The 13,223-nt window shown below is 41.3% G+C and overlaps 1 protein-coding gene across 1 annotated transcript; it reads left to right on the top strand.

The window, feature by feature from the left end:
- Nucleotides 1-316: 316 nt before the first annotated feature.
- npc1l1 (NPC1-like 1) lies at nt 317-12,099 on the top strand. The gene is made up of 21 exons (XM_028032670.1): nt 317-500; nt 1,688-1,849; nt 1,946-2,857; nt 2,939-3,232; nt 3,316-3,539; nt 3,627-3,727; nt 3,829-4,001; nt 4,324-4,452; nt 5,262-5,444; nt 5,535-5,649; nt 5,744-6,009; nt 7,607-7,696; nt 7,792-7,982; nt 8,971-9,098; nt 9,193-9,322; nt 9,405-9,460; nt 9,582-9,732; nt 9,861-10,092; nt 10,606-10,719; nt 10,801-10,963; nt 11,059-12,099. Exons 1-21 carry the CDS (start codon nt 459-461, stop codon nt 11,271-11,273), a joined length of 4,071 nt encoding a protein of 1,356 aa, XP_027888471.1. The 5' UTR covers nt 317-458; the 3' UTR covers nt 11,274-12,099.
- The last annotated feature ends 1,124 nt before the right edge of the window (nt 12,100-13,223 follow it).

The following is a 13,223-nucleotide window of genomic DNA, read 5'->3' on the forward strand; positions in this document are numbered from 1 at the left end:
ATCTGAAATTTATCAACGGAAGCACGATAAGTCGGAGACAGGCACTGACAGTGTACAGTCAGAGCTTATGAAAAACCTGGGTGAGGCTGTTTGTGTGGGTTTTACCCAAATAGTTCCTCCAACCTGCTTTGAGTCACCAAGGTAACCATATCCTAATTTATGTTAATAATCTAATAGGGATATTGATCCTCCATTGCGCTGATTGGTCGTCCGCAACATCACACCAGATAAGAGAGCCGTGACATCACAGTAGTAATGACGCTGGAAAAGTCAGGATGGTTTTTCTTCCCACCCACTAACTTTAGTTAGATGGACAGACTATAGGAGAGCAAGGACAGCTCAGACATTGAACCCTGCTCTCTGTCTTTGCCTGATGTGTCAGCGGTGATTGTTAAACACTCCTGCCTCCTGAAAGTGAGGACTCTTAACTCACCTGTTGCTGAAACACTCCAGGAATAATGTTTCGAGCTGCTGCCTTCGTCACGTTTCTGGCCTGTCTGGTGAGTAACTGGGATGTTTGTTTTAGCTTTGGCAAACTGGGACCTGGTATTCTGTTACCCAGCTTTGAAATGTAGTAGGATATGAACTGAAACCGTTAAATGATCTCACCAGTATTTGTAATCAACCAATGTGTGGTGCCACAAATGTTTTATTTAAAACGGGAGTTTATTTATCAGTGCAGGTTTGAAAAATTATTAATAAATTCATGCTGGGTTGAGATTGCCATTAAATCAAATGTCTATACATGCCTGTCTTTGCAGGGGCTGGTGTCTGTCTGCACAGAAAATATTTACTTTTGTGTTGTTAGTCAAAAAATGCATTAGTTTGACTGACGTGTTGAAAATAAAAAATAAAACTCATTACAGAATTTAAGGACACAACAGCACAGATAAAGCTAAAAGTGAGAAACTCTAAGTCTTCATATATACAGTATATATATATATATATATATATACATCTTTTTACAGACAAATTAAATCATCCTAAACTTAAAAGTAATGATAAAATGTATTAGGTATGAGTTAAATGTTAATCAGACCTCTGCATTGATCTTAATTTTGTAAATTTTTTAAGTCAGAATAAGAAAACAACCCCAAAAATATTAGAAACTCTTGGTCTGTGTTATAATAAGGCATAGTGCAAGACTCTTCTTAAGTTTTGGATCTACAAGTTTTTACAAATCAATTTTCAACAAACATTTGGCTATTTTATTTGTTTCGATAAAATCTTATATGCTTAGTTTGTGGTTCAGGATATAAAAATTAAAAAAATACACACATTTATTTATATATTTTACTTTACAGAAAAATAAATTGTCAAGGCACCCAAGTACTTTTCACATGACAAAATGTATTTATTGTACTTGTCATGTTTTTATATTAGTTCAAAATTATTCATGTTCTCTATATAGCAGAAAAAGTAGAGAGAGAATTTATTGAAGGTATTTTTATAACTTTCTTCACACTTTACATGTACTGTATGACCATAGTTCTGCTTAAAGGGAAAAGAGAAACATAAAAGCTCAAGAAAATCTTCCCAATTGAGGAGCACAGAGGAAAGCATTCTGTTGTGTGAGTGGTTTACTGCAGGAGGGACTGGTGCACTTCACAAAACTGATGACATAATGGGGAAAGGATGGATGGATGGATGGATGGATGGATTAAAAGCATCCTTGTCTTCTCCTCAGGCGTCCTCAGAGGTCGAACACAAAGCGGGTTACTGTGCTTTCTATGATGAATGCGGTCGTAACCCAACGGTGGGAGAAAGCCTCATCCCTCCTATTGTCCCTTGTCTCAATTACAGCCGAGCCCGACAAGTTACAGGCGAGCACTACAGGAGGCTCAAGCAGGTTGGTTCACCACCTGGGTAAAGCAAGTGTAGGCACATTGGTACTTTTTTTGTCATTTCTTTTATTGGAAGGATTGAAATACCCTTCGTACTGCAGGTATGCCCCATGTTGGACCAGGGAGAAAGCAACACATATGCCTGCTGCTCCCTTCAACAGCTCTCATCTTTGGAAACAAGTTTGACCTTGTCCAAAGCCGTGCTGATCCGCTGCCCCTCCTGTGCTGAAAACTTTGCCCACCTGCACTGTGCCACCACCTGCAGCCCCAACCAGACGCTTACGGTTAATGTCACGAAGGTCATGAACGTCACGCACCTGGGTAGGCCGAGGGATGCAGTGGTAGCCTACCAGGCGTACATCAGCAACACTTTTGCAGAAGGTGCCTTTCAGTCTTGCAAGAACGTCAGGATTCCAGCCACAGGAGGCTTTGCCATCGCCACCATGTGCGGCCGGTATGGATCCAAACTGTGCACAGCCCAGCGTTGGTACGATTTCCAGGGGGACACCAGCAACGGCCTCGCCCCTCTAGACATCGACTTTCGGCTGCTCAAGGAGAATGACACGACAGGAGTACCAGAGGGGATGGTTCCTTACAATGGCCGTGCTTTAGGGTGTAACGAGAACACAACAACAGGCGGGATGGCCTGCTCCTGCCAGGACTGCCTCGATTCGTGCCCGCGTGTGCCACCCCCACCTCCACCCCCTGAGCACTTCAGAATCCAGGATTTGAATGGATTTCTTGTGATTTCCATTATCTTGCTCTGTCTCCTGATATGTGCCTTTGTGGTGTACCTCGTTGTGTCTTACTGCGTGAAATCTAGCAATAGAAAAGATCAGAATAAAACGGGAAGAAAAGGGAAAATCAAAGACGAGAACAGCAATGAAGTGGGTCAGCCCATCATCAACCCATCAGACGTGACGTGTGCAGATAGAAACAGCATGGCAGCTCAAGCTTTCCTGAGTCGACAGCTTCAGCGCTGGGGAACCCTGATGGCATCTTATCCCCTCACAGTAAGTAGGTCTAAAACGATTGGAACCATCTAAATACAGACAAAGATCAGCCAGGCGATTACCTTTCCATCTTCTTTCAAGGTTCTCTTGGTGGCGGCCATCATTGTGGTTGCTTTCTCTGTTGGCCTAAAGTCCATCAAGCTCACCACTGATCCAGTCGAGCTGTGGTCCGCTCCCAACAGCAGGGCCCGGCAGGAGAAGGACTTCCATGACAAACACTTCACTCCCTTCTTCAGGACTAACCAGCTGATCCTGACAGCACCAGGAAGAAAAGGACACCTTTATAACTCACTGCTGTTCGGGAAGCAGAACTTCAGTGGGCTTATTTCCAAAAATCTCATACTGGAGCTGCTAGATCTCCAAAAGAAAATACAGGTAACAAGTCAGGGCCAAAAGCAAAGATGGAGGTGGTTTAAAATCTACCACCTGTTACTTAACTTACCTTTGAATTGCGGTAGGACATTGAGTTCTGGTCAGAGGATTTGAACCACACAGCAACCCTGAAGGATGTGTGTTATGCGCCTCTAAACCCATCCAACCCCTCGCTGACTGACTGTGCGGTAAACAGCTTGCCACAGTACTTCCAGAACAGCCTGGACAACATTAATGCTAAAGTAAATATGACTGAATTGGGAGTGACCCAAGAGGTCGACTGGAGAGACCATCTAATCTACTGCCTCAAGTATGTATTGATGTAAGGACGAGTGGCTTAAATGTTTGGCACAAAGCTCAAATGTCACACCCGTTCCCTCTTCTGCCTCTTCTCAAGCTCTCCGCTGTCCTTCAAAGACATCACCGATTTAGGAATGAGCTGCATGGCAGACTATGGAGCACCAGTATTCCCATTTCTAGCAGTGGGAGGCTACAAAGGTCAGTGCCTTAATGCTTTGCACAGAATAAGTTTTCATAGCACACCAAAAGAAAAAGCCTTTCGGCTAACTTGAACATTGCGTGTATTGTTTTTTCCCCAGATGACGAGTATACCAATGCTGAAGCCTTCATCATGACTTTCTCCCTCAACAATTACCTTCGCGACAACCCCAAGTTCAAAGTAGCTCTGCGGTGGGAGACAGAGTTTCTCAAAATTGTCCAGGACTACCAAAGAAACCCAAAGGCCAACTTCACCTTTGCATACATGGCTGAGGTAGAGTCAGCTAAGGGATCTCTACCAATCTACTTTTCATGTTTTCTGACTGTCTATTTGTTAAATCAGCATTAGAGATAATGTCAGAGCTGTTCCTGATTATGTATCAGCATTGACAGGCTACTGATCTTTTACCTACTGGCTATAATCACATCCTACATATAAAAAGAGGTTGTTATCACCGGTTGTTGCTGATAAAGAAATATCGCAGCAGCTTTCTTTTGAAAGGGCATTGAGTTTTCTCGTCTATCTACTCTTTCTCAGACTCTGACCAGTGTCAATTCTTCATGCCCTGTTGGTTTCTCTCTCTCTGTGCCTGCAGAGGTCCCTGGAGGATGAAATTAATCGGACAACAGCAGAAGATATTCCCATTTTTATGATCAGCTACGCTGTGATCTTTGTCTATATCGCGGTGGCACTGGGGGAGTACTCTTCATGCAAACGCTTACTGGTAAGCCTATGGGGAGTAAAATTTCACTTCAGTACAGTGGAGTACTTTTTTTTTAGCCGTTAAAAGACAGACCTGTCAATAGTAATCAATTAGACAAGTGAAAATGTTTCTACAACTACTATATTTCACAGACATCGCTGTGCAAAAATAATTGTCTCTACTGATCCTCATTTTTGTCAAATTACAACAACAGAGGACAATATATTTTATAGGAGGTTTATCTCTCCCAGCAACTTAACTGAGTTCATAGTTGTGAAGAGGAAAACAATACAAAAAATATTTGACTGATAAAAATCTAAAAGTAATGCAGCTTGTGTTTGTAGTCAACCAGTTTTACTCTGACATCCCTCAGTTAAATCCATTGGTCTACAGAAGTCACCTTATTGGTCAGTTCTGTAAACATTCACAGACCTCAGAAACATATACAATGACAGCAATGTATAAAGTGGGCCCTTAAATGTAGCAGAACTTCTGCAGAAATGTGATATAATGCATGTTCATGTGTAAATATCTGCTAAACAAATAACCCATGGCTTCCTCTGTTGTTGCTTCTTATCACACTAGACAGAAAGGTTATTGCTGCTGTTAAGCCGTAGCTTAATTACTTTGATTGTTTTGCTAAAGAAAAATAAAATTAGACAGGGTCTCGTTTTATTAATCGTGCACAGCGATAAGCGCCCGCTGCTCCTACCAGACTAATCTAAGCTCTAGAACACGTACTGTCGGCTTACTCATCACAAAGCGTTGCAGTATTGAAACAGTAACACAGGAAATAATTTTGGATATTGACAGGTGTGTTTGTGTTGCAGGTGGACTCCAAGTTTTTGGTGGGTTTGGGGGGGATCCTGGTGGTGGGCTGTTCGGTTCTGGCCTCCATGGGTTTCTACTCCTGGATCGGGATCCCGTCCTCCCTGGTCATCCTTCAGGTCGTTCCCTTCCTGGTGCTCGCTGTTGGAGCTGACAACATCTTTATCTTTGTCCTGGAGTATCAGGCGAGTGCCGGGAATCTGTAGTTGCACTTCTGCCAACTGCAGTTCAAATATTCATATTTCAATCTCCGTTTTACCATTCCGTCCTTGCAGAGGGACGCGAGGAAGCTTGGAGAGACGCGGGAGGAGCAAATAGGCCGAGTGCTCGGACAGGTGGCTCCCAGCATGCTCCTGTGCAGTCTCTCGGAGTCTGTCTGCTTCTTTTTAGGTAGTTTCTTTTTTGATCTATGCAGAACCAGAAGAAAAAAAATGGATGAAGAGCTTTGTTTATCTTTAATCATGTTTGTGTTTTGCCTCACCAGGGGCCTTGTCCACCATGCCAGCGGTGAAGTCCTTTGCTCTGTATGCTGCTCTGGCCGTGCTCATGGACTTTGTCCTCCAGATGACAGCTTTCGTGGCGTTGTTGTCTCTGGATGCTCGGCGCCAGGACAACAACCGCTGTGAACTGCTCTGCTGTGTGACCGTGTCGACCCGCCGTCCCAACAAACCAAATGAGGGCTTTCTGCTGCCTTTCATGAGGAGATACTACGCTCCCGTCCTGCTGCACAGCTTCACCAGGATCATAGTGGTAAAACATCTGAAACAACATATGAATTGCTCATAAAGAAAAGCCAAAATGAATTGCTCATTGGTACATATATATATTTGACGATAAATAACCTTACAGAAGCATTTAAGTTACAAACTAGGGCTACAGCCAACAGTTATTTCATTAATTGATTTTTCTATCGATTATTGTGATGATTAGCTAATTAATTGGACTTTTAAAAAATGATCACATTCTGTAGGTTTTTCATTTAACCAAGTAAGCGTATTTTAGGAAATATTAGAAATACATACATTAAAAAAACAACGTAATTTCTTTTTAAATTAAGAAGTAATCACTGTTTTGCCAAAAATGCAGTAACAGCATTCCTTCAGTGTGCTTCAGGATAAGCTAGATCACTGATCTAGTTTGGATCTGCAGCTAAAAGAGCTGATCTGTTGACCGGTTGTTGAATTAATTGATTGATTATTGGATAGCACTTTTTTATTTTATTTTACAGAAATTCAACCAGATGAAGCTAAAATTCTAGAAATTCAGGAGTTTTGGGCAGAACATATTTACAGACAAAGGAGATTTTTTTTTTAAATCCTAAGTGTTCAATGTATATATTTTTGTACAGTTTTGACTTAATTACTACTCTGAATATTTTGCTCTTACAGCAAAGGAGAATTTTTTGAACCTGTGCGCTCCAGTTAATGATTAATCAATTACTAAATTAGTTGGTGATTATTTTTAAAAAATCTATTCATCATGATGTATCTGATAAATCGTTTCAGCCCCGTTACAGCGCACACATATCAGCTGAATTTGTGAGGGATTTTGTGCGACAAACCAACTCAAACTGTGTGATTGCAAGCCGGATGGAAAGTGATTCATGAATAAGTTTCGATCTGTTTCTGTGGCAGTGGCTGCTGCAGGTTGTTGTCCTGCTGGACTTGCTCTGAATTTTCTTCCCTCTGACCTCACCAACTTTGACCAACTTTCCTGCTGCAGCTGAACCGTCACCTTGACGCCACCATGTTTCACCTACAAAGCATTCTGCATTGAGTCCGAAAGGATGACTCTAGTTTTATCAGATCAAAGCATATTAGCTTTTTTTTTTCTTTCTTTTTTTGCCATATGTTGCTGGTGGCAAACAGTAAACAGGACTTCAGTCAGGCGTAACTGCAGACAAATCATCGTCCTGTTGATACATTCAGAGTCTGTCACTCTTTGGGCCTTCATTAACTATGGAACCAGCCAATAGTTTAAATACAGATATCACAAACGTGGGTTTTAGCAGTTTTCTAAGTTTTTGTCATGGGATAATTACATCGATATTCCACTACAGGATGATGCTAAAAGTAAAATTTCTCAGATCTAGTTTTTCGTCATTAGCGTTGAAACTATTGCCTGTTAACAGATAGCAATATCCCGTAGAACACAATGTGTCAGTCTGAAAACAAAGGGATGCCACACTCATCACTTCTAAAACATTTTGAAAAGCACATATCATATGGTTGGTTTTGTGTTTGATTTTTGGAGAGAAGTCCAACAAAATACTTAAAAATTTGTTGTTCCAATGCGACGACCTGGATAAATGTAAGTTTATTCCCCTCAATCGTGTGCTTCTCCTCAGATGCTGGTTTTCATCTTCATGCTATGTGCGTCAATATTCCTCATGCTGAACGTGAAAGTGGGCCTGGACCAGGAGCTGGCGATGCCAAAGGTCAGTCGGAGCCGCTTCATCCGCGATCACCAGGAAACACAAAAACCTGACCTCTTCCCTTGTGACCTCACGTGGATTAATCCGCTCTGCTGCAGGGATCCTACATGCTGGACTATTTCCAATACCTCTACAAATACTTCGAAGTTGGAGTGCCGGTTTATTTTGTAACAAAGAAGGGATACAACTTCCACACGGTTGCGGGAATGGACGGCGTCTGCTCCAGCGTGGGCTGCGATCAGTTCTCCATGACTCAGAAGATCAGATATGCCACAGACTACCCCGAACGGTGAGTCAGCACTAATCTTAATTTGTTCAAATCTGACTATCAGATCATAAAGTTAACCTTTGTATCTATAATTTTGTTTTGACCGCATCAATTAGACTTTCTGCATTATCATATCGTTTCCTGGGAGGTCACTGATTGGCTTGATTTTGTACCTGTCACCTCTAACTTACAACCCCGTCCTGGTAGTTGATGATGAACTCAGCTGGGTAAATACCACCGAGCTAAGATGAAACAACAAATATCTCAAACTTGTACTCTTCCTAAAAAAAAACAATCCAGGAAAAATGTTATTTTATAAGAGATACTTAGGTACAGCACTAAAGAAGAAGAAGAAGGGAAAAAAAACACAGATACTGTAGCGACCTGTATTAGTTCAATAAAATAAAATCACTTGCTGTTGTTTTCCAATGAAGAAATCTAACTGTGTGGCTCTAATCTGTTGCTGGAACCATTTCTCACTAGTATAAATGATAAATGACACAATAAATTCATCAGACGGTTTGTATTTCTTAACTACTTCCTTATGAGTTTCGCCAGACTGTTTACTTTTATAAGTCCGAAAATATGGGGAAGTACGCTATTAAACAAGATCCCCATGTGACATTTAAAGCACATACTAGTAAACAACCCATAATAATAAAAATAATAGGCATGCCACTTTTATAGCTTTATTTCTTGTACCTGTTCCCTCATTCATTACACTCGCACTTGGATGGTATGTTCTCTTCTCTTTCCCATTTTTTGACTTGTATATGGAGATGTTAAAAAATAGCATTACTATTATTTATTTATTTATTTCACTCACTGAATAAATTCAGTCATTTATTTGAAGTGATATTACCTTACCTTTATCAGGGGTGCCGGTAAACGTGGAGATCACTCTTTCAGTCGGCACGGCTACTTTTCAAAACTTTTCTGTTTTATTTAGCCTTTTAAGTTTGAACTTTCACCTCTGTGTTGTTTGACTAACTGACGGCGTTCACCGCAGATCCTACATGGCTATTCCCGCTAACTCGTGGGTGGATGACTTCATAGACTGGTTGAACCCTGGGTCCAAATGCTGTCGCCTCTACACCTTTGGTCCAAATGTTGGAGACTTCTGTCCTGCAAACATAAGTGAGACTTCACTCTCTGCAAACAGCAACTTGACACACATTCTTAGCCGATAATTTATTGCAAATGACACATTTGCTCCTTTGTGCCCAAACAGCTGGTCTTTCCTGTCTGAAGAGATGCCTAGCGAGTCCTTCGGATGGTGTCGTCAGACCCACTACGGAAGAGTTCAATCGCTTCCTCCCTGATTTTCTGGGTAACAGACCTGACCTGCAGTGCTCCAAAGGGTGGGTAATGAAGCCATACGTGTAGAGAAGCTGATTATATTTCAAAAACAGCTACCTCACACCTTCACATCTCTCCTAACAGCGGTCTAGGAGCCTATGACACGTCAGTGGTGAGAGACCAATACGGAGAAATAATTGGTGTGTTTCTCTTGCACTTTAAGGCAAACGTTTGAGAGCAAAATCAGATTTCAATCGTCTCCTACCTGTACCTGTGAGGGGTGACGTCAGTAACATTTCTGATTGTCCTGTCGCCCCCCAGCCACCCGGTTCATGGCGTATCACACTCCACTGACCAACTCTCAGGAGTTCACGGCCGCATTGTTGAAAGCCAGAGAGCTGGCTGAAAAGATCACCTTGGACATGAGGAAAATACCAGGCACCTCGCCGGACTTTGAAGTATTTCCTTACACGTGGGTGTTTTAATCAACTTCTACCTTCTCAAACAAATACGTTTTTGCTTCCAAACAGCTGCAAAATATGTCCAACTTCATCAAACGAACCTTTTGTTTCTGATTTGTACCATTTTTTTTTGTTCCAGGATAACCTACGTGTTTTATGAGCAGTATCTGACCATTGTGAAGGAAGGGCTCTTCAACATCTCTCTTTGTCTGCTGCCGACCTTCGTGGTGTGCTGCCTGCTGCTGGGTTTGGATCTGCGCTCCGGCCTGCTCAACCTCATCACCATCATCATGATCGTCGTGGACACCGTCGGGGTGATGACGTTGTGGAGCATAGATTACAACGCAGTGGCCCTGATCAACCTGGTTACAGTAGGGCAACGTCTCTTAGCGGCCTCAGCGCTGCCAATTGTGCTGATGTACGCGCTGCTCAATGTTAATGGTGCAATGACAAGAAAACAAGTAATCAGCAGGACAGAGAAAACATGTGTATACATAACCGAGAACAAAATAATTTGTTCTACTTTTCTGTTTGAAAAGAAGGAGGAGGAAGTGCACACTTATTTAATCCTACACCTTATCTCAGTTGTTTATAAAATGTTTACAAAATGTACATTCGATCCCTTATTTGATTCTTTTAATGTCTTTTTTCAGTGAACATTAATGTGTTTCATCAGTAGCTTATTTTAACTAGGTTTATCCGCACCGTATTTACATCTAGTGTGTTTGGGATTCATCTCAAATATGATGACTTTGTCCAGAAAGAGACAAATTTGCATCTCGCTATGAAATATCCAGCCATGGATGAACTCTGTACTTAAGTATTTGATCCATGTAGCGAATTTGTTTTTAATTCATGAAACTTATAATCCGTGCTGTGTGCAGGCGGTGGGCATCTCCGTGGAGTTTGTGTCCCACATGACGAGATCCTTTGCGCTCAGCACTAAGATGACGCGCGTTGAAAGAGCGAAAGAGGCTACAGCCACCATGGGTAGTGCAGTAAGTAAACCAGATATTAGTTTTATATAATACAGTAACATGCTGCCCGAGGTTTAAGACGCCTCTTTTTCTACCCTGAAGGTGTTCGCCGGTGTTGCAATGACAAACCTGCCAGGCATCCTCGTTTTGGCGTTTGCCAAAGCTCAGCTCATCCAGATGTTCTTCTTCCGCTTAAACCTGGTCATCACTCTCCTGGGGATGGCCCACGGACTCGTGTTCCTGCCTGTGCTGCTCAGCTACTTCGGTATGAACATTTAACGTTGCGCTGGCTCGCCCTCATTTCAGGGGGAGAACGGGTGGCAGCAGTGGAGCTAAGTTTTCCCGTCCCTTGTTTCTCAGGTCCTGGTGTAAACAAAGCAGTGCTGCTGCAGCAGCAGCAGGAGGACAAAAAGGAGGAGATGAAGAATAAAATGAGAGAAATGTATGAGAACATGTCCTATTTGGAGGACGAAGTGACTCAGGAGGCTGACTCATCCTCTGCAAAAGCAGCAGTCGACTTCCAGGAACCCTCACAAACAGAAGAGAAAGAGAAGAAAGAGGTGAGAAAGGACTAGTTTCTGAAAATCAACCGCACAAACACGCTCCCCGCCAAGCAAACTCTTGTGGTAAACATGGAGCGAGGACAGACGCAGAGGACACAAAGCGCCTATGGAGTCACGCCTGCAGCTTCATATGGAAATCATTAACCCAACTTTGTACCTCAGTCGGAAAATGGACTTCTGGGAAGGATGATAACAACGTAAAGTTGTGCAATATTTGTAGAAATAATGCAAAAGCAGGCTACTGCAACACGATGCCTTGAATTTACAGTTTTTGTAGATTTTCTTTTTTGGTTTGTTTTATACTGAATGTGGTTGACAACCTGCCTTCCTTCCTCCTGTGGAGCGCTGCCTTTCACTGTGAGCATCAGAATATAGATGAATGAGTGAATAGATGAACGGATGAGAGCAGTTTTCTGCATAATTTAAATAGGATTGTTGCATTGTTTATAGCTTTAACAGAGCACACTCCAGCTTTTTTTGTTGTACTGTTTTCTCCATTGTGTATCATGCATGAAAATGTGCAATCACCAAAAAATGTTTATTAAATATATAAAAAAAAAAATTCTTTTCTTTTAAAGAAAGCGAATAAGGTTTTCTTTTACGAAACGTAATTGTTACTGATATAATGCAAAAATAGTTGTGTTCTAACATGTTTTTAATTTATTATATTTCTCTTTTTTATGTACTCACTAACTGCAAAGGCTGCAATTTTATGCCTCCACAACCTTCACAAGACTTTGAAATACTCTTCATCACGCTTGAAACAAATAACCAGTTTGTGTATTTGTAATGGCACTGAGACTTTACGTTTTCCCAATGGAATACAGTAAAAAAAAAACAACAATATTCTATAAACCTGTATATTCTTGTAAAGATGTTAAAAATGTTTAAATAGAATAAAAATAGACAAACCCTGTTGTTCTACCATAAATATGAAATAAGTGAACAACGTAAACAAGTTTGTTTTTCGTCCCTGCTTCACTTCTGCGGGAATCGTCTTATTCCAGACCAGAAATGGGGCGGGAAACGTTTTGCACAATGTATCGAAACAAAAGAGGATTCACCAAAGAGTCCTCTGTTTGAAGAGAATCATCCTGTTAGCGTTTTAGCAAATAATCACCACCGTGTATTATTGGGACTTTGCATGTTGGTCAAAAAGTGCAATTTTGGTGTCATTCTGGTGTTTCCTGCTTCTCAAACGCCGGCTTTCTTTTAACAATGACTTTTCTTACTGAGACTCATGATGCTGTTTGTTCCTGCTGTTCTCTAACAAACCTCAGAGACATTCCTAGATTGAATTGATGCTGACGTTACGGGTGGACACTGTCTGCTAATCTGATGAATCTCTGGATTTTATTTAGTGGCATTAGAGCAAATGAGGGTTGAAGACAAATCAATACCAAGTTTTAATTGCATTTGTAAACTATAATTTCTCTCCAACTTCACAATTACGCACTACTTCATATTTGGTTTGCAGCTCCAATCCCCTCAGAAAATACATTGAGGTTTGCAGTAGTAAAGCCAGAAAAGGTAGAAAAATGAAAAGGGGATGAAAGCTTTCGCAGAGTAACTCAGATATATGTGTGAACTCAGTATTATGCGTAACAGTGACTACTGAGGGTTTTGTGATGTGAATTAACAACATGGTCACTACTTCCATCCCGATCCACTTTTCTTCTTTTTTTGGTCTGCAAGTCATTCTTGAAATATTACGAAATGTCATTTAAGTCTTACTAACAGGGGAAAAAAAGAGAGCTGTCAAAATGTTTAACTAACCTGTTAACCTTATTCATGTAGGTTCAAACCAGCTGAATTTCAAGTGTAGGTATTTTCAGGCAATTTCAGAACCAATGGGAGACATTCTTAAAACTGTACTGTTATATATACTAATCTAGTGTTTTCTTGTTTTCTGACAAATCACACAGTTCACAGAATCTGTACGAGTTGCTCAGTAGAAAAATG

The sequence above is a fragment of the Xiphophorus couchianus genome, chromosome 12, assembly GCF_001444195.1.
Source record: "Xiphophorus couchianus chromosome 12, X_couchianus-1.0, whole genome shotgun sequence".
Classification (NCBI taxonomy): domain Eukaryota; kingdom Metazoa; phylum Chordata; class Actinopteri; order Cyprinodontiformes; family Poeciliidae; genus Xiphophorus; species Xiphophorus couchianus.

Bases quoted from the DNA above. Each gene is read 5' to 3' on its own strand.
- npc1l1 (XM_028032670.1), top strand. From the start codon at position 459: ATGTTTCGAGCTGCTGCCTTCGTCACGTTTCTGGCCTGTCTG. The intron at 10,093-10,605 runs GTAGGGCAACGT...TGCTGTGTGCAG, and splicing joins CCCTGATCAACCTGGTTACA to GCGGTGGGCATCTCCGTGGA. The intron at 10,720-10,800 runs GTAAGTAAACCA...TCTACCCTGAAG, and splicing joins CAGCCACCATGGGTAGTGCA to GTGTTCGCCGGTGTTGCAAT.